At 33.0% G+C, this 22,555-nt stretch overlaps 1 protein-coding gene across 1 annotated transcript in view; it reads left to right on the top strand.

The window, feature by feature from the left end:
• Window positions 1-22,555, top strand: part of LOC134704886 (uncharacterized) — a 158,710-nt gene that overhangs the window by 27,114 nt on the left and 109,041 nt on the right. Inside the window, exons 15-30 of the mRNA XM_063563671.1 lie at window positions 1,705-1,832; window positions 2,718-2,931; window positions 3,461-3,550; window positions 7,713-7,870; window positions 8,342-8,494; window positions 8,704-8,909; window positions 9,930-10,118; window positions 10,357-10,552; window positions 10,938-11,100; window positions 11,541-11,821; window positions 13,581-13,758; window positions 14,458-14,601; window positions 15,382-16,092; window positions 16,884-20,660; window positions 21,321-21,494; window positions 21,989-22,141. Coding sequence (XP_063419741.1) covers window positions 1,705-1,832; window positions 2,718-2,931; window positions 3,461-3,550; window positions 7,713-7,870; window positions 8,342-8,494; window positions 8,704-8,909; window positions 9,930-10,118; window positions 10,357-10,552; window positions 10,938-11,100; window positions 11,541-11,821; window positions 13,581-13,758; window positions 14,458-14,601; window positions 15,382-16,092; window positions 16,884-20,660; window positions 21,321-21,494; window positions 21,989-22,141 — 6,915 coding nt within the window. The remainder of the gene's footprint in view (window positions 1-1,704; window positions 1,833-2,717; window positions 2,932-3,460; window positions 3,551-7,712; window positions 7,871-8,341; window positions 8,495-8,703; window positions 8,910-9,929; window positions 10,119-10,356; window positions 10,553-10,937; window positions 11,101-11,540; window positions 11,822-13,580; window positions 13,759-14,457; window positions 14,602-15,381; window positions 16,093-16,883; window positions 20,661-21,320; window positions 21,495-21,988; window positions 22,142-22,555) is intronic.

The raw sequence follows: 22,555 nt of genomic DNA, 5'->3' as shown, positions 1-22,555 counted from the left end.
AGAAATAGAACATAGGGGTAAAATGCAGTTTTTGGCTTATACCAACTCAAAAACCAAAGCATTTAGAGCAAATCTGACATGGGTGAAAATGTTTTCAGGTCAAGATCTATCTGCCCTGAAATTTTTAGATGAATCTGACTGCAGCCCCTGAATTGGTAATTTTAGGGTAATTTTGCTGTTTTTGGTTATTATCTTGAATATTATTATAGATAGAGATAAACTGTAAACAGCAATAATGTTCAGCATAGTAAGATTTACAAATAAGTCAACATAACCAAAATAGTCAGTTGACCTCTTTAGGAGTTATTGCCCTTTATAGTCAAATTTTAACCATTTTTCGTAAATCTTAGTAATCTTTTACAAAAATCTTCTCCTCTGAAACTACTGGGCCAAATTAATCCAAACTTGGCCACAATCATCTTTGGGGTATCTAGTTTAAAAAAATGTGTAATGTCACCCGGCCAACCAACCATGATGGCTGCCACAGCTTAAAATAGATCATAGTGGTAAAATGTTTTTTTTGGCTTATAACTCAAAACCAAAGCATTTAGAACAAATTTGACTGCTTTTAAATTGTTTTTCAGGTGAAGATCTATATGCCCTGAAATTTTCAGATGGTTTGAACAACCCATTGTTAGGTTGCTGCCCCTGACTTGGTTATTTTAAGGAAATTTTGCCGTTTTTATGCCCTATCTACAATAGTAGAGGGGCATTATGTTTTCTGGTCTGTTCGTCGGTTCGTTCTTCGTACCGTTCGTTCGTCTGTCTGTCCTGCTTCAGGTTGAAGTTTTGGTCAAGGTAGTTTTTAATGAAGCTGAAGTCCAATCAACTTGAAACTTAGTAACAATGTTCCTGATGATATGATCTTTCTAATTTTGAAGCCAAATTAAACTTTTGACCCCAATTTCACGGTCCACTGAGTATAGGAAATGAAAGAGTGAGTTTCAGGTTAAAGTTTTTGGTCAAGGTAGTTTTTGATGAAGTTGAAGTCCAATCATCTTGAAACTTAGTACGCATGTTCCCTATGATATGGTCTTTCTAATTTTAATGCCTAATTATATTTTTTACCCATTTTCATGGTCCATTGAACATGGACAATGATAGTGCGAATGGGGCATCCGTGTAATTTGGACACATTCTTGTTTGTTATTATCTTGAATATTATTATAGATAGAGATAAACTGTAAACAGCAATAATGTACAGCAAAGTAAGACCTACAAATAAGTCAACATGACCAAAATGGTCAATTGACCCCCTAAGGAATTATTGTCCTTTATACATTGTTATAGTCAATTTTAAACAATTTTCATAAAATTTGAAAATTTTTACCAACATTTTCCACTGAAACTACTGGGCCAAATTAATTTTAGATAGAAATAATTGTAAGCAGCAAGAATGTTCAGTAAAGTAAGATGTACAAACACATCACCATCACCAAAACACAATTTTGTCATGAATCCATCTGCATCCTTTGTTTAATATTTACATAGACCAAGGTGAGCGACACAGGCTCTTTAGAGCCTCTAGTTTTCTCATTTTATGAAATATGTTTAATTAGTGAATTGTTATATGATCTTAGTTGTTTGGAAACAAAATAAACAGATAGGAATTTAGATTAAAAATAGAATTAAATTAAAAATAGAATTAAATTAAAAATAGAATTAAATTAAAAATTTAATTTAGTATTTAAACATTTTATACAGGAGCTACACTCAAGTTTGAAGAATCGTCCAACAGACAGTTAACATTCCCAAACATTACTGTACAGAATGGAGGCATACTAGAACTGAACAGTGTGTTTGGAGATGAGACTGATGTTTATCATTTACAGGTACCTCAGTTATTATTTTATTAATTTTGAAATTTAGGATGTTGAGGGTATTGGGAGACCATGTAAATAACAGTTATTCTGCTTTAGATAAAAAATGTCTAATTGGTGTAGAGCAACGCATATGAAGCTGTATTATACTTCTGCCTTATAATTTATTGACCATAGACCATTAAGTCACACACTCTTGGCAACACAATATTGAAACATCATGTTAAAAACTAATATGGCCATTTTGGTGTAATTCCATAAGAGTTATGCATTGTTATGAGGGAATTGGAAACAATAAAACTCATATCCCGCTGCTGGTAGTATACATAGGTTTTGACAAAAGTTTACTGTTTAATAAACCAGGCTGCTGAAAATTAATCTTAACCAAAAAATAAATATGTAACTTAGTCATTTTTATATCCCATTTATGGGCATTATGTTTTCTGGTCTGTGCATCTGTTCGTTTGTCTTTTCGTCTGTCCATCTGTTCATCCCTCTGTCTGTCCCGCTTCAGGTTAAAGTTTTTGGTTGAGGTAGTTTTAATCAACTTGAAACTTAGTACACATGTTCCCTATGATAAAATCATTCTAAATTTGCCAAATTAGAGATTTCACCCATTTTCACGGTCCACTGAAAACAAAGAAAATGATAGTGCAGATGGGGCATCCATGTACAGGGACACATTCTTGTTTAGCAAGTCTTAGGAAAATCAGTGTTTGCTTGTTAGGTCAGAATTAAACTTAAATTGCTATCAATTTTGAATTTTCCTTTCTGTTGTTCTAGAATTATGGTTCAGCTATTTAATGTCTAGTAGTTTAACTGCAACAGATCATTTTGTTATTAAAAAAAAATAGATAGATCAACTGTAATAAAAACATTCATTATTTTCAAATACAGGTACAAAAAAGTGGACATACAGGTATTGTGACTGTACAAGGAAATGGACAGTTTAATGTTGGAAATCTGGATCTCCGGACAGATATATTAAATATCCATAATGCTGGAAAATTCTCTGCCACTGGTAAAGGGTACACGTCTGCTGGGAAAGGAGCAGGAAGGAGTTCTGCTGGAGGTGGCTATGGTGGAAGGGGTGGAGCTAATGCAGCATCAGGTAAGGTTATAGGACAGGTGAATGTATACATTGGAGGAAGCGGTGGAGCTTACCCAACAACATTTAGGTCAAACGACAGGTAAATTTGTACAATTGCTATTGAGAAAGTAAGGTTTAAAAATGAATTAAGTTCATGATACAGTCTTGCACATTTTGTCTACGAGGAAAAGAATAGCTCTCAGCGGCAAGTAAAGGTTAAAGATTATACTGTATTTAGTTTGGCAAAATCAAAGGTAACAGAAAAAATAGACAAAAAAAAAAGACAGGTAAAGGATTATAAAGTATGGAAACATTTGTAAAAGAGTAATATTACTCTACACAAATTATTGTTAGACAGTTTGAAAAATTAAAATCTTGGGTAGTGTGTTTATTGTCAACTAGATGTTTGGCTTTAATATTCAGGTTATTTGATAATTAAATAGTCAATTGGCATAACTTTTTTTCTTCTGATAATGTGCTTAATCTGTAAGATACTTTCCATACCTAACAACTTTTTAAACTTTTATTCAACACTTTTCTTTGTTTACAGGATCTTTACCTGGAAAGGAATATGGATCAATATATGGACCATGCTATTTTGGTAGTGGTGGTTTTGGTGCCAGTGAGTCCTATGGTTCAGGTACTTTTATTATTTATAGCAATTTCCACTATAATTTTGTCATTAAAAGCATTCAGATTTATTTTGCTAGTATATTTTTCATGTACAAAAGCTACTGTAACAGATAATTTGAGGCAAAATTAAAGTTTATGAATGCATACATTATGTATGGGTCCTCAGTTTCTTTACATTCTTTCAAAAAGAAGGTTATCAAGAAATGTCCTTAAAAAATGGAAAACAACATGTTTACCTTGGTTTTCAGAATCTTGTAAAGAGCTTCGCACTTCAATGAAAAATTATGAAAAACTTGTAAATAAATTTCCTGAAAATGCAGAGTACAGGAAAAAGTTTTATTCATTCCGGTCAAAATTTAGACGACTTTGTAAATATGAAGAAAAAACATATAAAAGAAAAATATGCTCAGAACTAAGTAACACATGTGAAAAGAATCCCAAGGTTTTCTGGAAGATTTTGAACAAACTTAGTAAGCAATCAGAATTAAAAGATAAATCTGCTAATGATATTCCCCAAAAAGATTTTATTAAATTTTATGAAAATCTTAATAAGTCTGATCATGATTACAATGATCACCAAAGCAATGTAGTCCACAAATTTAAATCACTAAAAGCTAATTTAAACTATTCTGTTATATCAGATGAAATAAACACAAAAATAAATGCAGATGAGATAGTAAAAGCTATTAGATTACTCTGTAATGGTAAGAGTTCATCTGCTGATATGATCTCAAATGAAATGTTGAAAAATGTTGTACCAGTTATAATTAAACCACTTCATAAATTATTTAATTTTATTTTTACTAGTGGAAAATTTCCAAAGACCTGGAATGAAAGTTTTCTAGTTCTTCTCCACAAAAAGGGAAACAAATTCATACCTGCCAACTTTCACGATTTAGGCGTGTACTACACGATTTTGACCCTTTGTCACGATTGCACGATCGTGTTCCTGAAAAACCCTCTAAAACACGATTTGGTGAAAATCTACACGAAAAATATTGTTGTTCTCGATTTTGAACTGTGTCCAATGGAGGAAAATCGTGTTCAGCCAATCAAATTGTGTGTTTCTCATGATCAAATTAATCAGCCAATCAAAAACGTTTTCTCTCAAGATTATTTTAACATGCTAGATATTGAACTTGTGTTGTTAAAAAAAAATTGTTACTTCCCTTTGAATTATCCTGTTTTAAGTTATTTTGCTCTTAAAAGTGTAAATTGTAAAAAGACTATAAATGAATAATATTTTAATCAAATTATCATAAAAGGATGGTTATTAAATGAATTCAAATGTTTTGGGACAAATAAAAAATTATAAATTTATAAATTATTTTAGCAATCTAGACTTTTTTTCAAGGACTAGATTTAAGCTTATATTACAAGTCTCTCTACAATTTTTGGTGTTTGTTATTCATAACAATTACAATTTAGATTAGATAAACAAAAAGTTTAAACTGCATAAATGTCCCAGTAAGGTTTAAATCTAATAAACACTGAGACTGAGAATTGTTTAAGTCAGAATATAAGATTAAATTAATTTAGTGAACAAAACATAGCAAAACATTTTACACTGTCTGAGTCTTTTTTAAAATTTTCTAGAAATATCATATGACTTTCATAAAGCTTAAACCTTGCAATACTGTTGTTAGTGTTTGTTATTTTTCTTATTAATTTATTTATCATGTTGCAATTATACATCATACATGTATAGCATATTTCTTTCTTATTTGTCTATACAGTTACCAATGATAAGGAGATGGAGACATGAATACATACCTATACAGATATAAAGATAAATAAATATAATGATTTATTTGCAAGCAGTGAATACTCAATTATCAAAAACAAAACCAAACAAGAAACAGATTCTTCTTTATAATATTTTATTTTCATTCAAATAGAAAGGCAATAAGGGTACTATAAACATATTACAATTTTTCTAGACTACAAAACAGCACGCGCAAAACAGTCGTCGCGAAGAATTGTAACCATTGAAATTGTTGTCGCGCGCTAAAACCCCCATGGGCATTTTCAAAAGTTGGCAGGTATGCAAATTTGACCCTGGAAATTATAGGGGCATATCCATCAGCTCCAACCTTGGCAAGCTGTTTAATAAAGTTATCTATAACAGACATATGAACTTCATAAATAGTAAAAACTTAATCAACAAAAATCAAATTGGTTTTAAAGAAAATAGTCGCACTGCTGATCACATATTTACACTAAAATCAGTAATTTATCATTATAACCAACAAAATAAAAAGGTATTTGCAGCTTTTATTGATCTTAAAAAAGCCTTTGATACAGTTTGGTGAATAGGACTATTTTATAAACTTTTGATACATGATATTCCAAATAGAATTTTTAGAATTGTTTATTCAATGTATACTGACTCAGTATGCAGAATCAAGTTTTCAAATGGACTCAGTTCAACATTTTTATCTGAGCGAGGAGTAAAACAAGGAGATGTACTGAGCCCTGTACTTTTTAATTATTATATTAATGACCTGACTAATGCTTTAGTCAATTGTAATTCTGATCCAGTTGTAATTGGGGACTTTTCTTTAAATATTCTTCTTTATGCAGATGATATCGTTTTATTGTCTCAAAGTAAAAAAGGACTACAAAACAGTCTTAATGCTTTATATGATTATTGTGATTGTTGGAAACTACAAGTTAACACAGATAAGTCCAAAGTTATTGTATTTAATTCAAATGGAAAAACATTTTTAGACAAATTTACTTACAATTTTTCTTGTATTGAAACTGTTAGTCATTATTCTTATTTAGGTATTGTATTAAAATGTAATGGTAATTTCAATTTAGCCATTAATACTCTTATGGAAAAGGCAAGAAAGGCCTATTTTAAAATTAAGAAAACTGTTGGTCTGAAAAATCCATGTAGACTACTTGAAAAATTGTTCGATACATTAATATCACCTATACTGATGTACTGTTCTGAAATTTGGGGTGTTACCTCATCATTAAAGGACTCTGAACCCTTTGAAAAATTACACATTAAATTTATCAAAGAAGCACTTTGTGTTCATTGCAAGGCTTCAAATGATGCTTGTCATGCTGAGCTTGGTAGAATTCCACTCAAAAATAAAATTGTTTTTTCAAGCATAAATTTTCTAGAGCATATACTTTCATCAGAAAATACACTTGTAAATCAAATTTTCTGTGCAACAAGATTTTCAAACCCCTGGATCCTAAAAACTCAGTGCATTTTTACAAAAATTAGGATATTCATATCTTGTTGAAAAAAGTTGTCTAACAAAGAAGCACTTGGGAGAAGTAAAACAGAGAATTTATGATCAATACATGCAAAATCAAAATGCAAACATACAGGAGTCTTCTAAGCTCAGTTTCTTTTGTCAAGTCTACAAAATGGGTCAAAGACCATCATATGTTGATTCACTAAATAATTTAAATGATAGAGCAGCAATATGCAAAATACGCATAAGTGCACATCCTTTAATGATTGAAAGGGGAAGACATCTTAATATTCCTAGAGAGAAAAGGTACTGTCCGGTCTGTAAAAATGGTGAAATTGAGGATGAACAACATTTCTTATTAAAATGCAATAAATATACCTCAAAGCGAGAAATATTAGAAAATAAAATAAATGCTATATTTCAAATACAGGGTATCATTACCGTTGATGAAAAAATATCTCTATTGGTCAATAATAACTCAGCATTATTACTGAGACTGTCTTCCTCTTTCATATCAGAGTGTCTAAATATAAGAAATAGTGAACTTATATGATACATCATTTTGTAACTTTTCATAATTTAGCATGATATGTCATCATGGAACCTTTCATTCTACCATGTCAATTATTATAGTTGTATGTATAGGTCTTAACCATTTATTGTTAATGAGTTTGTGCCAATAAAAATATTTGTATTTGTATTTGTATTTGTTTAATAACTTAATGCGTGGGAAGCGCTTTTCTGGATTTACCTTCATCAGGAACCCTTAAAACTTCATAATGAAGAGTAAAATTATATATAAGAGATGCTGAATACTTGCCCATGAAGCAACAATCTGTGGACAGCTATCTATATATCAAAGGGACAAAGATATGAACAGCTCACCATTTATATCTATGACAATTTGTAATTATTAAATCTGTATTTGGTATTGAAATTATTTTATACCTTCAGGAGGAGGAATGATGGTGATAAAAACAACACAGAGACTGATTGTAGAAGGAACATTAAAATCTGATGGTCTGACAGGCTCTACCAATACTGCAGCTGGTGGCAGTGGTGGCTGCATCTATATAACCACTGATTCTATAGAGGGGAAAGGTACATTACAGGTATGTTGGACAGGTATTTCAGGTAGCATAAATACTCTTAGAGAGACTAATTTAAAACCCTGGAGAAACTTTAAATAAATTTAAAAGAAACATATAGACAGATTTTGTCCATCTTAATGAGAAAGTATTATGAATCTCAACAATTCTGAATTATTTTAGATAATATTGCAGGTTACCTTGTATAATTGTTACCTTCTATATGAAAACTTTTATATGTCTAGTTAGGTTTAAACTTTTCATAAAAAAAATCTTTTGTACAAGATGTTTTGGACATACATTACCAATATATTATTAATATGTAATCATATTTTTGTAACATTTTATAATTGTCTTAACAGTGCTTTCTGGGGTATCAAATAATAAGCCTAAATAACTTATTAGATTTATTGATATTTTAATTTTGTTGAAATTTTTTCCTCTTTGAAGTAAAGAAGGCATATCCTAAATGAGAGATTTGTTTTTTTTAAACAGGTAAATGGAGGTAATGGTGTGAGTTTAGGAGCCGGAGGAGGAGGCAGGATGATGATTTACTATAAAGATATTCAGTTTTGGCAAGGAAAATGGACAGCTTATGGTGGAATATCTGGATCTAGTCCAGGAGGAGCAGGGACTATATACTTACAGGTTAATGATTTATGTTAAACTTTTGAAAGAGAATTGAAGGAATAAAAAAAATCCAGACACATTATTGAATAACTCTTCCACAGATAGTTGAAACATTTAGCTACTATTAAATTTAGTTCATCTTTATTGTCAGATAAATATTTGATTTAAAGTTGTAATTTGATAAACAGTCTTCATGAGTGTTATAATGAATCTATCAATATTTTTAGGATACTATAACAGATGTTATAAACAGGACATTGATTCTGGATAACAATGGTCAGTCTGTCATCCAAAGTGAGATCTCAACATATACACTGTCTGGATATGATGCTGATCCAGGGAGAACATGGATATCTGATAACAATACCAAACACTTTGAAAACTTGAGGATCAAAGGAAAAGCTAACTTGGCATTACATCCTTCTCTTACAGAGTAAGTAGTTGGGTATTATAAATAGTATCGATAGTCAGACTTTCATATCTGGGTTTACAGTTATAAATGTTAGTCAGTAATTTGAGTACACAATGTGTTCTCGAAACAGCAAATCCAGTATTAAGATTGGTTGATTTCTGAGTCTGAGTATGATAACTAAGATTCAAATCTTTATGACAGCAAGACCTGAACTTGTTCTTTGTCAATTCTATCATATGGGTTTACTTTTTATGACAAAAATATATTTTTTCAATGGTATTCCAGCTCATTCAGGAAGCATTGAAATTGAAATAGTTCAAAACATTTATTGCTGTTCTTTATTTGACAGTAGCTGTATATATTCAGCAAAAAGAGACCAAACCCCATAGCAAGATCAAGACAGTGTCTGATGTATCATTTAAAGCAAACTTTTCTTATATAGAACTATAACCTGTATATATTTATAAGATAAGATAAACAGGAGACTGAGGAGTATGCAACAGCCATATCATAACTGACATTAGTTGCTAAACAGAAATCTCTTTTATAGGAGACTTACAAACACACAGAACAATATAAGGCACAGTATATTAAGCTCTTCCCAAGAACACTGGATATAAAAAGTTATTTTCATTTTTATGCCCCATTTATAGGCATTATGTTTTCTGGTCTGTGCGTCCTTCCGTCCGTTCATCCCACTTCAGGTTAAAGTTTTTGGTGAAGGTAGTTTTTTATGAAGTTGAAGTCCAATCTATTTGAAACTTAGTTAACATGTTCCCTATGATATGATCTTTCTAATTTTAATGTCAAATTAGGGATTTTATCCCATTTTTTCATGGTCCACTGAACATAGAAAAATAATAGTGCAGATGGGGCAACCGAGTACCTGAGACACATTCTTGTTTAATCTAAAAATGCAGTTTTAATGTTTTACATACATGTACATAGGTAGGTCATGAACTGTTTTTTATGCATTATAGTAACCAGTGAAAACAGTTTTGAATCTTATCAACAAGATAAGTAAGAATTATTTTGTTTCAGTCTTTTCCAACTTAAATCATTGAAGTTTGAGGGAGATAAAAGTGGTGTACTACACGTTGGACCTGGTCAGACAGTTGTAGTACAACATCCAGATGACTTGGAATTTCTGGTTAATGTATATGTCTATCAAGGAGGTACCCTCATATTACCAACTGCATTTGACTGTTATGGCATAGATTTGGTTATTTGGTGAGTCATTTATTAAAGCAGACAAAAAAATAATCTATGTTGCATTGAAATGAAGATTCAGTTTTAAGGTAAATTCTTTGTTGATATACATTTTGTACACACATATATTAAGTTTAAGCAGATTTCACAGAAGTGCATTTTTAACTGTGGTAAAATTTAATTAAAAAAAATTGTTTTTAATATGCATCCATTTAATAATCTATGTCTTCAGATGTGAGTTTGGTTCTTTTTCTTCTAGGGGCACACTGGGTGTTGTAGACATGACTATTGGAAATGCATGTGACCTTCACCTTGGTTCTACAGGAAATACCCAGGGTATATCTACAGTCAGTCCAACAGGAATATTCAACTTTGATACACTGACTGTGAAAGCTGGAGGTGAAGTGACTGTTACCCCTGATTTGACTGATGACACAAGTAAAATAGCTATTACAGTGAGTATTGAATTAGTAAGAGGGAAAAGGGGAACTTATACTGAAATAAGAATAACTGATACTGAAGTGGCATGACTATTACTGTGAGTGCGGAACCAGTACTTGGGAGAGTTGACAAACACATAAGAATAATATAGGATAGTACTTAGTGACATTGAGCACTAAAAGACTAGCATATTTTCACAAATTGATTAGTCAAAACAATATAAATAATGTAGGTATATTTGTTTTGAAGCAAGCACCTATAGTTTTGAAGTTATATAATGAAGACATTTGCTGTAAACATAATAAAAAATTTAAGTGAGTAAACAAAGGAGGTCATATCCATGCAGTCCATTTTAATATCAGTCTTCTTTATATCTAACCTTAAAGTTTTGAATTTTAGACTAATAAACTATGGGTGCAAGGAGGAGGCCATGTCCATGCAGTGCATGTTGATATTACAGCTGATACTCTGATAGTAGATGACCTAGGAAAGATCATTGGAGATATACATAATGCAGCTTGTAGCAAAGGAGATGGTTATAGTTCATCTACTGGAGCTTCAGGTAAAACTAGTTGATGATGCAAGGAAAATTATTAAAGACATACTCATTTCAGGAAAATTGGTCTATTGAAATAAATGCATTCATTCAATTCTAGACTTCTGTAGATTCATATATGTTTGTGGTTACCAATTTTCATGGATTTAAGAAAAAATGTTAACTCTTAGATCTTATATTTAATTTATGGTTTTACAAATGTCTGCACTCAAGCCAATTGAGAAAACTTTTTGATTATAAAATCAATTCAAATTGTTATCAGATGAAAAACAATGAATCCATAGTAATAAATAATTCATTATAAATAAGAGAGTTCTTCCATAAATTAAAATATGTCTTGTGTTTTAGGACCCTACTTCTGCTTTCAATTGACCCATTTTTTCTGTAAACTAAACATTTTATTCATTTGATATGCATTTAAAGAATGTTATTTCTATAATAAAAAGGTGCTGGACATGGAGGTAGAGGTGGGCGTGGCTCAGGACAGACAAAAACAGGTGCCCCTTATGGACAGGTATTTGATGCCGTAGACAGAGGTTGTAAAGGAGGAGATAATGGTAATGGTAATGCCAACACAGGAGGAAGAGGAGGCGGAGTTATCTCCCTTAAAATGACTACTATACTACAAAATGATGGACAGATTAGTGTTAATGGGGAAAATGGAAAAGCAATTGGTGCTGGTGGTGGCAGTGGTGGTTCCATCAATATTGATACCAATAACATTAAGGTTAGAATCTTTAAATTTTCATCTTAACGTTTACAAATAAGGGGAGATAACTCAGGTTAATGTTACTTTTATAATGCAATGTGTTAAGAATGAACCTGTTTTGTTTTATAGCAAGAAAACTAGTCACTTTAACCCAATATTTTTTGGGGGTATTTTTAGACAGCAACATTATCAGATCCATCTTCTCTTATTTTATTTTACGAATCTTTCTTAAACAATCTATCAAGACAAAAAATCTTTAAAGTCTTTTACAATCAATACAAAATGTGACAATTTTGCACAACCTGTAGCTCAAAAAAAAATTCATGTGACCCATACTTTTTATTATGTTTAAAAACAAAACAAGATATAAACTTTATTTTAGCAATGATTTGATAAGATAGATCAACTTATATAAAGACTCCTCCCACCCCTATCTACTTTAATTAAAAAAGACAAATATCTACTGAAATTGGTGCTATTATACGGGAGCGTCTTTTTACCACAGAACACCACAGAATACCACAGAACACCACAGAATACCACAGAACACTAAAAATATACCACAGAACACATATAATATGCCACAGAACTCCTAAATAGTAACAATTCAGACATTGCAGTTGTTGTTATTGCTAATTATGTCTATAATATGACTTTATTAGTCAAACAAATTAAAAATTTCAATCTAGTGTCGACTCATTGTCCTTACGACCCCAATCGACTTGGCCTTTAATTGGGACCAGACTAAAAATTAATGTAAGACCAATTATCGAGAAAACCACATAGAATTGTACCAATATAATTTTTTAAATACCTATAAATTAAAGTTTACATGTATTTGTATTTAATTGTTGGAAATTGAAGGTCGAAGACTGATTTACGTTTGTGTGTGTGTGTGTCTTCCTCAAATTTCAAGTGAAAAAATTCTAGTTTAGATAAGTCTTGTCTGTGGTCAAATTTCAATAATAATAAAGAGATATAAAATTAAGTTGAAAATTTTAATTTGATAACATCAATAACAAAACAATTCAATAAATACATTAATGTCTTTTTTCGGCTCTTTCTGTTCTTGGTCTCTTTCTCTGCATAGGTTTCACAACAGAGTATAGTCCATCGGATAAAGTTATGATATTTTCGTGTTTTCTTTTTTTACTGTCCTGCAGGAAATTATTAAAGAGCTTCCGTTTTTCCTCGTCTGATTTTGTTTTCCAGATGGCATCTGCTATAGTGTACTGTTTGTATGAGTTGACCAGTATGTAGTCCACAGAATGATGAAGGGCTGACCGTAGATCCTTGATCTCCAAAAATAATAACTGACATAATATATTAAGGTCACAATTAATACAATAAAACAAAAAACAAAATTTTAAAAAAATGTGCTGTTTAGCGATATGCGGTTTGCGATCGGTGATGAAGTTTAGATGTCCCGTCTAATTAATATTAGTTCATGGATTTTTTAAGTTATTTTAATGGTATGTTGCATATTTTAGTTGTTTTTTTGTTTGTTTTTATGTTCTGTGGTATATTTTGAGTGTTCTGTGGTATATTATATGTGTTCTGTGGTATATTTTTAGTGTTCTGTGGTATTCTGTGGTGTTCTGTGGTAAAAAGACGCTCCGCTATTATACTGGTAAACAAAGATAAAATAATCCAAGATTGTAGTTGCTGATCTATATTAAATCACCTTCCTATTAAAACTGTTCATTTGTAGTGGTTATAAGTGGTAATAATTAAAGTATTCCATACATGTATGAACTATTACTTATTTTGCTACCAGGGTTATGGAAAGTTCCAAGCTATTGGAGGAGGTGGATTAGGTTTGGGTGGTGCTGGATCTGGAGGTAGAATATCTATGGAATTCTCACAGAACAAGACTTTCACTGGACAGTTTGATACCTATGGTGGTCTGGGACAGAATAATGGCAGTCCTGGAACATCCTTCTTCCATCATAAAGGTATATCAAAATTAATATGCAAGAAATAAAGTATTTTTACATGATTAATAGCTGTATTATTTTTTATCAAGGGATTTATATTTGGTTCACAAATGTATTTTCCAATCTTTTACATGATTAAAAAAAAAATAGACAAAAGAAATACTGTCCGCCAAAAAAAAACCAAACAAACTTCATGCTTGCATACCTGTCAACCTATGACAATGAAAATGAAGGTCATAACCTACATAGAAGAATGAAAGGTCATAATGCATTAAAAAATGTTCAATAACTTTTTCAATATTTAGCGGACATTTTTCTTATAATTTGTATGAAAGTTTCCAAAACATGTTCACTTGGTTAAGTAATTTAAAAGATCATTATAACATATGATGACGATGGAAGTTTTTAACAACCTTACTGGCTATACAACCCTTGTGCCGTCAGGATTTTAACATACTATGGTGGAAGTTTTCAATGACAATTTAATAAAACATGGAAATGTGAATGTGTTGGGAGATGATGTCTTTTTCTTAACATTTCCTGTTATTTTGAAAATTACTGAAAACTTAGTAAGTAAAGAATCAAATGTCAATTCCTGTATTTTAAAAAAAACAAAAAACAAAAATGTTCCAAAAATATTTTATGATGATATATGATATGTTATAGAAGATTATTTTCTATTTTACCAAAATATAATTTTTACTGCTTTTTTATCAGTTTATGATCACACAACCCTATTGCTGAACAATTTAAACAGGGGACCAGCTGGTGATTCAAATACAATAAAGGATTATCTCAACCTTGATTCTGATCAGCTTAAAGCATGGTTCTTACCTGAACATGGCAAACATACATTTGCAGGTATGTAATGTAAAATCTTAAGTATGTTATTTTTTTGTTTTTATTCTTTTTTGGGGTAAAATTATACTACTAGAAGACCTTTATGCATCAGGGTAACAAGCCTTTATACTATAAAAGTCTTGCTATGAAAATGATATCTATATATAATCATAATATTAATCTGCTGTAAATTCAGAAATTATTGTGTGCATTTATTATTGCGACTTTGTCATTTTAGACTTAAATGCGATTTTATTTTTACGATTTTGAGAAAAATCGGTTAAATTCATATAAAATACTCAAAATGCAAGTTTAAATTACTACGTTTACAACTCAGTCAAATTTTTAGCAATAATAAAAACCTCACATTAATTTCTGAATTTACAGTATTCCAAAATTTTTTCAGGAGTTAAAAAAATGAGTTAAAATTTTTAGAAACATATTTTTGTAATGGGATTTCAATGTAAATTGATATATAGATATAATAAGCTTTTCTCAAATTTATTAAGTAAAATTTTTTGATTTTTTTTTAGTTTTTTTCAGAAATGTCCTACTTACGTTAGGATTTCAATAAATAAAATGTGTGTTCTGTTATTTCAAAAGGATTAAAGTACAAATTATTATTTAATTGCATCTTGAATTAATTGCTGGTATTAGAATTTATGAAAGTTGACAATTCATGAAAATGAATTGTTTCATCTTTATAAGCCTCTGCCCTCACTCAATTATGTGCAAGACTTGTTAGTTTATATATTTAGTTTCTTTCTTTTCCTTTTGAGAAATTTATGTTTTATCTTGAAGGGTCTAACTCTAAATACCATTTTGATGAGCTACAGATTTATGGGAAGGCTCAGCTAGCAGTACTAACAGATCCAGTAGAAAGTGCTGCTACAATTTATTTTGAGAACATGATAGGGGATAGATCTGGAGCCATACATGTAGGAAAAGGACAAGTGATGGATCTGGAGAGACAGAAAATAGATCTTCCATTCAGTGTCCATGTATATGATGGTGGTTACCTAGGCTTGGCTCCAGACACTTTCATACATGGCGTGGATATCTTTCTAAATGGGACTTTGGCTAATGTTGACAACCTGACATTACATCACGAAGGAAAACTCTGGTTGAATATAGACGGACGAACTAAGGGACTGGATGCTAGTACCTACAGTTTTCAGTTTGTACATGTTAAAAATGCTGGATATCTTCACATGATCAGTGACCCAGTTTTTGAACCCAGCATATCTTTTTCCACAGTTGCCCTTAATATTGATGGAGGTGGACTGGTACGAGGAACTTATGTTGTTTTTCACTCAGAGAACATTACAATAGATTCAGGTGGTACTCTCACTGCTGATGGATTGGGTTATGAACAAGCAGACGGTCAGAGAACAGATTCCTCTGGTAATCCAAGGAAAGGATTACATGGTGTCATCAATCCTGGACTTGGTCTGACTGGTAGCCTTGGTGCATCAGGAGCTGGTCATGGAGGAAGTGGAGGAAGAGGGAAATGTATGTAATTAATAATATTTGGAGATTTTTATCAGATATCTTGAAAAAGATTATGAAAAAAAATGTAACCTGAAAATGGATTTTGAAAAGTCAAACAAAACTTACAAAAAGACTAGATATTTCATTTTGCTCTGAAAATATTAAAAACTTTTGAAATTCAGCAGTAAATAGGACATTTGTGTTGCCTTATCAGATTTAATCTTTTATCAACATTTTAAAACTTTTATTTATCTACCTAAAATCCTTTTAGTTACTATAGTGGATTCATTTGTTTTCGTAGGTACCAACTTTCATGTATTAAGAAAAACTTGCATGTTCGTGGATATTGGAATTTCATGGTTTTGCCAAAGTCTGCATACAATCTGTTATTCGTTGTAAACTTTATTTTGTGGTTCGTCTGGACCAACCAAATCCATGAAAATTGGTATCCAACAAATAATAATGAAACCACAGTAAATTGTAAATGTTAAATTCTGTATAAAACTATCCTGATGAAGCCTGCATTGCAGGCGAAACATGTAGACCATAGCAAATAAAGTTGCAGACCATTTGAAGTGTTGTTGTCAATTTGGAGTATTATTTTAATGTTGCATTCATTTGCATAATTTGACAACCCTGCATACCAAGGTATCCACTTCAGGGACTCTATCGAAATGATTCACACAGGTGTTGGTTCACCTCATGGAGTTTAATATAAATGTTAAAATTCACTTTATTTTCCTAATATTTAGAATATTTAAAGAAAAATAATCCAGAAAAAAGATGATCAGACCTCTTCTTGTTTTTTTCAGATAATGATAAAGGAGGAGAACCCTATGGAGATTTATATGAACCCACATTATTTGGCAGTTCTGGTGGAGGACATATTGGTGGAGCTGGCGGTGGTAGACTATGGTTGAATGTGACCAATACTATAATGATTGATGGACTTCTCACAGCCAGTGCAGAGAATGGACAAACACAATACAATTACAATTCAATAGCAAGCACTGGTTGGGTAACAGACTACCCTTCAGGTGGTGGTAGTGGAGGGAGTATATGGCTCCATTGCTACAGGATTACTGGGTACGGAACAATACTGGCACGTGGTGGAAATGGGACTCTAGGCACTTATAGACACACAGGTACTGATGGCAGTGGCCACACAACTTATCCATCAACATCTTACGGTGCAGGTGGAGGAGCTGGTGGAAGGATTGCAATGTACTTTCAGAAAAATGATACTTTCAGTGAGTTCCAATATCTTGCCAATGGTGGGTGGCCAGGGTTAGAGAATGCTGAGGTTGGAGGACCAGGGACTGTCTACTTGTATCACACTATTGAGGTCCACAGAACTTTAATTATTGATAACAATGGGGCTCCTGAACCATTAAATCAATATGTCAACTGGAATGATGTAACAAAAGATGGTGGACGTGCCTGGATTCTGCCTCAGTCTGGTATACATGAGTTTGCTAAAGGTGCCTACATTTTCGAGTTTGAGGAAATTCAAATTTATGGTAATGGCCACCTTGCTGTATTGAATCCTTCAGAAATTAGTGTGATTGATGCCGCAGTATCTGGATCTGTTAGCAATATTAATGTTACTATTGATTTTAAATATATGATTGGTGACAGGACTGGCACAGTACATGTTGCAGACAAACAAGTGATGGATTTGATAAGGGAAGAAATAGACTTGCCATTTAATTGCTATGTTTATTTTGATGGATTCCTAGGCCTTGCTCCCATGACATATGTCCATGGAGTTGAAATTCATTTGGCAGGTGTTTTGGCAAATATTGAAAACATAACTATTCACCATGGTGGATATTTATGGTTACAAAATGGAGGTAGAACCCAGGGAAATCCTCACAGTCACTATACCTTTGATTATGTTCTTGTCCAAGATCAAGGAAAGATTGATTGTACAACAGATGCAGTGACAGATATTGGAATTTACTTCCATCTGAAAGCTGTCACAGTTGAAGGTGGTGGCATCATACACGGAACTCACATGACTTATAATGTGGCAAATGTCACTGTTGACGCAGGAGGTGTCATTACAACAGAAGGGAAAGGGTATACAACATCACATAGTAATACCACACACTTTAGTACCTCAGTTCATGGACATGTCAACCCTGGAAAGCCTCTTAGTACCTATGGTGGTGGTGGCCATGGTGGGAGTGCTGGTGAAGGATATAACTCACAGAGGGCGGGGTTTGCCTATGGTAATATCTATGAACCAATCAAATTAGGTAGTTCAGCTGGGTCTGGAGGTACAGGAGGAGGTGTCATTTGGATGAATGTGACGCATACAATACATATTGACGGAGAGGTAAACTCTGAAGGTGGTGACGGCAATGCTGGAGGAAGTGGAGGTAGTGTCTGGATGTTCTGTGAACTCATCAAAGGTTACGGTAAAATAACGGCTCATGGCGGAAATGCCACTCATGGAAATGGTGGTGGTGGAGCTGGTGGCAGGGTGGCAGTCTACTTTAATAAAAATGAAACTATGACATCTTTCAGATTCCAAGCTATTGGAGGCAAAGGTGGGTCGTCTGCTGAAAATGGTGGTGCTGGTACAGTATTTGTCTATCACATGGGTGAGGATCATAAAACTCTGATTATTGACAATGGAGGTCACCAGCCAAAAGACAAATACAATGTTATTGATGATTATTCTGATTTGTCTTCTGACAGCTGTAGAACATGGATTTTACCAGAATCTGGTGATCATTTCTTTGCAGGAGGTGGCTACAAATATCACTTCCAAGAATTCCAAATGTATGGGGCAGCTCACCTGGCTTTCTTGCCTGAACCAATTGATAATGAAGTTGATGTGTTTTTCTTGTACATGATAGGGGACCGAACTGGAACTGTTCATTTAGGCAACAACCAAATTATGGATCTTAATAGAGATGAAATTGATCTGCCATTCAGTGTTAGGGCATATGCTGGATCATACTTAGGTTTGGCTCCTATTACAATTGTACATGGTGTCAGCATCTGGATGCACGGAGAACTTGCTAACATAGACAACATAACTTTACACCACAATGGCCTCCTGTCATTGGAAAGTGGAGGGTTTACAAAAGATTTAGCTCCAGATCACTTCCAATTTAATTGGGTCAGAGTTCAAGAAAATTCAACCATAAGATCTTTAACAGATCCTGTAACAGAACCTGGAATTGATTTCCTTGTTCATTTCAGCATGTATGTTGAAGGTGGAGGCACCTTTGTTGCCACAAATGCTTCAATTCAGGCTATTAATATCACTATAGACGATGGAGGTGCATTACATGGAGACAGTTTGGGATACAGATCTACTGATACACAAGCAGGTGAAATAAACATTGGTAAAGGGATAACTCACACTTCAGGATCATCTGGAGCAGGTCATGGTGGTACCAGTGGTCGAGGTGCAGGGACAACGCTGACTGGACAACCTTATGGACACCTATATCAGCCTTTTGTACATGGTAGTGCTGGTGGTGGAGATGGTGGCCAAGGTGGTGGCATGCTGTGGCTAAATGCTACCAATATGATAGAGATTGATGGACGCTTGAGTGCTAATGCTGGTGATGCTAGGGCAGCAAGTGGTGGTGGTGGCTCAGGTGGCAGTATTTGGATGTACTGTAGAGTTTTCAGAGGTCTAGGAACTATTGCTGTGAATGGTGGCAGTCAATATTCAGGGGGTTCTGGTGGAGGTGGAGCAGGAGGGAGGATAGCTGTGTACCTGTGGATAAACAATACTTACCTGGGAGACTATGAGTCACATGGTGGAAGTGTTAATGTGGCTACCTCTCCCAATTCTCAGCCTGGTGGTCCAGGAACAGTACTTCTTTATCACGTGGAACATGATCATGAAACACTGTATATAAATAACGATGGCCTGGAAAGTGATGTAGGAATGATAAAAGATTACACAGATCTTAGTGAGGATAGTTTCAAGGCTTGGATTCTACCTAATGCTGGACAACATTGGTTGGCTAATGAAAACTATGATTTCCAGTTTGAAGAGTTACAAATATATGGAAATGCACATTTAGCATTGCTCCCTGAACCTTTTGAAAAAGGTGTAAGTTTACATTTCCAACACATGATTGGAGATCGTACTGGCTATGTACATGTTGGCAATCATCAGGTCATGGATCTTAGAAGAAAATTCCTTGATACTCCTTTCAATACATATGTCTATGATGGAGGCTACCTTGGTCTGGCACCCGACACAAACTTAGAACGAGTCTTTGTCAGATTGGAAGGAACTATGGATCATGTGATCAACATGACACTCATTGATGGTGGCTCATTACGCCTTCATCTGACAGGATCCACAAACAACCGTGATAGACTTAACTATCACATCAATGGCACAACAGTGATAAAAGCCAAGTCATATATCAACTGCTCTAACCCCAGAGCCCATGATGACCAGTACCAGCTTGTGTTTAATCACTTACGTGTAGAAGGGGGAGGAGCTATTAATGGATCCTTCATGAGAATACAGGCTACAGATATGTTTGTGGATGATGGAGGAATTGTTAGTGTCAACAATGGTGGTCACTCTCCTGATCATGGACCAGGTAAACTTTTCTACTATGATATAACATGGTAATTGCAATATTTAATCACTTAACATTCACCTGTGACTGAGTACATAAATTTGTTTAATTTAGACATGGAAAACATATCACATGTTTTGTCTTCTATAGCACTCCCCCTTAAAAATCTAGAGATATTATTATAAGTAATACAAAAGAATCACCAAAACTATTTTCTACAAATTTTTTTTCTTAAAATTTATTCATAGTAAACAATATCTTTGTGTCCATTATAATTGTCAAAAATGTAAGCATTCAACTAATTCAATAAAATCTAGTTCCTTGGAATATTATCAATATTTTTTACTAGCATGAAGATAATAACTATTATTACTGAAAAAGAAGGAGGAATTTGGTGTATTAACTCATTATACAAAATACCTACACACACTGTACAGCACCTAAATCTTTGGTTGCTGTTCTTCAACTCAAAAGTCACAATGTGGCCTTCAACACTAGAGCAAAAGATCGTGACAGTTCTTTGCATTAGTTTGAATTGAATCTAGGCACATCACATCATATGAACTGATTAATTATGTGTTTACTATTTATATGGTTAGATTTGTAGCAGATATTTTCTAAGTCTATTTTTTGCATTAAAATATAATTTTCCTGAAATGACCAAATTTAATATTGTTTTAGGAGTTGGACAGTGGCATAGGTATGGGGCAAGTGGTGCCTCCCATGGTGGTACTGGTGGCCAAGGAGCTTGTAGCAACCACCTATCCTGTAAACTGTCTCGTAGTAAAGCCTATGGAGACCTCAAACAGCCCCTGGAGTTTGGAAGTGGTGGTTCAGGTGCTAGAGGAGGATCAGGTTAGTTGCATTTATTTTATTATACCCTAAACAAAGATCTGTGTTTCTTATTTGATAAAGCCATTATTTCTTGACTTATCAGAGCAGTCCTAAAAATTTGAGCAAATCAAAATCTAGAACCTTTTTTTTTTAAATAATTGATAAATATGTGCAAGTCAAAAAAATGGATGATTTTAAACAAAAAATATTTTTGCTGAGGTTTCAATTTTTCAAAATGATAAAAATTTCAACGAGTTATACCAATTATTTTAATGTAGCAAATTTCAAACCTGTACAACTGATAATTGATAAGAGAAGCGTTCTCTTGAAATCAGGCACCATAGTATATTATTTAATTGAATTTTGCATTGCACACTGTTATTTTTTTTAAAATAAGTACATGTATTAGAAATTCTACCAGCATCTTTTCAGAGATAGACTATTGACCAAAATATCTCGTAAATAAAAATCAAAATAAATATGTTACATTTAAAGTTGATCTTTGTTTATTTAAGGTGGAGGTCGACTTAAAATGGAAATAAAGAATACTCTGGCAGTAGATGGGTATGTAATGGCCAACAGTGAGGATGTACTCTCTGTGTCGTCATGGTCTGGTGCCAGTGGTGGGAGTGCAGGAAGTATACTCATCAACACTGTCAACTTTACAGGTTAGTCAAAAAAAATAAACAGCAAAATGCATTATGTGATTGTATTTATTTCAAATTTTGTTAAACTGGGTTTTCAAATAAATCTGGTAATTTAGAAGGACAGTTACAATAGGTGTGAAAAGGCAGTAGACAGTTTCCATGCAATATCATATAAACCTTTTAATCAATACTTCGCCAATTTTATTATGTTCTTTCTGATGACAAAATGGAGGTTAATTTTGTTGTGGATAATTTTTACTTTTATGGTTCTGAAGTTATAGTCCTTCATACATCAATGGCACTTTATGTCATTTCCTGGCAATTACTTTTAATTAATAACTGTTAAACCTATGTTTTTCAAATTTTGATTTGTTTTTTACTGATGGCAAAATGAAGGCCTTTTTCTATATTGGTCCTTGATTGATTGTAAAATCG

Source organism: Mytilus trossulus, chromosome 1 (genome assembly GCF_036588685.1).
Source record: "Mytilus trossulus isolate FHL-02 chromosome 1, PNRI_Mtr1.1.1.hap1, whole genome shotgun sequence".
NCBI classification, from domain to species: domain Eukaryota; kingdom Metazoa; phylum Mollusca; class Bivalvia; order Mytilida; family Mytilidae; genus Mytilus; species Mytilus trossulus.
Note: the sequence above shows the minus strand (reverse complement) of the source record. Positions and strands in the feature narration are given on the sequence as shown.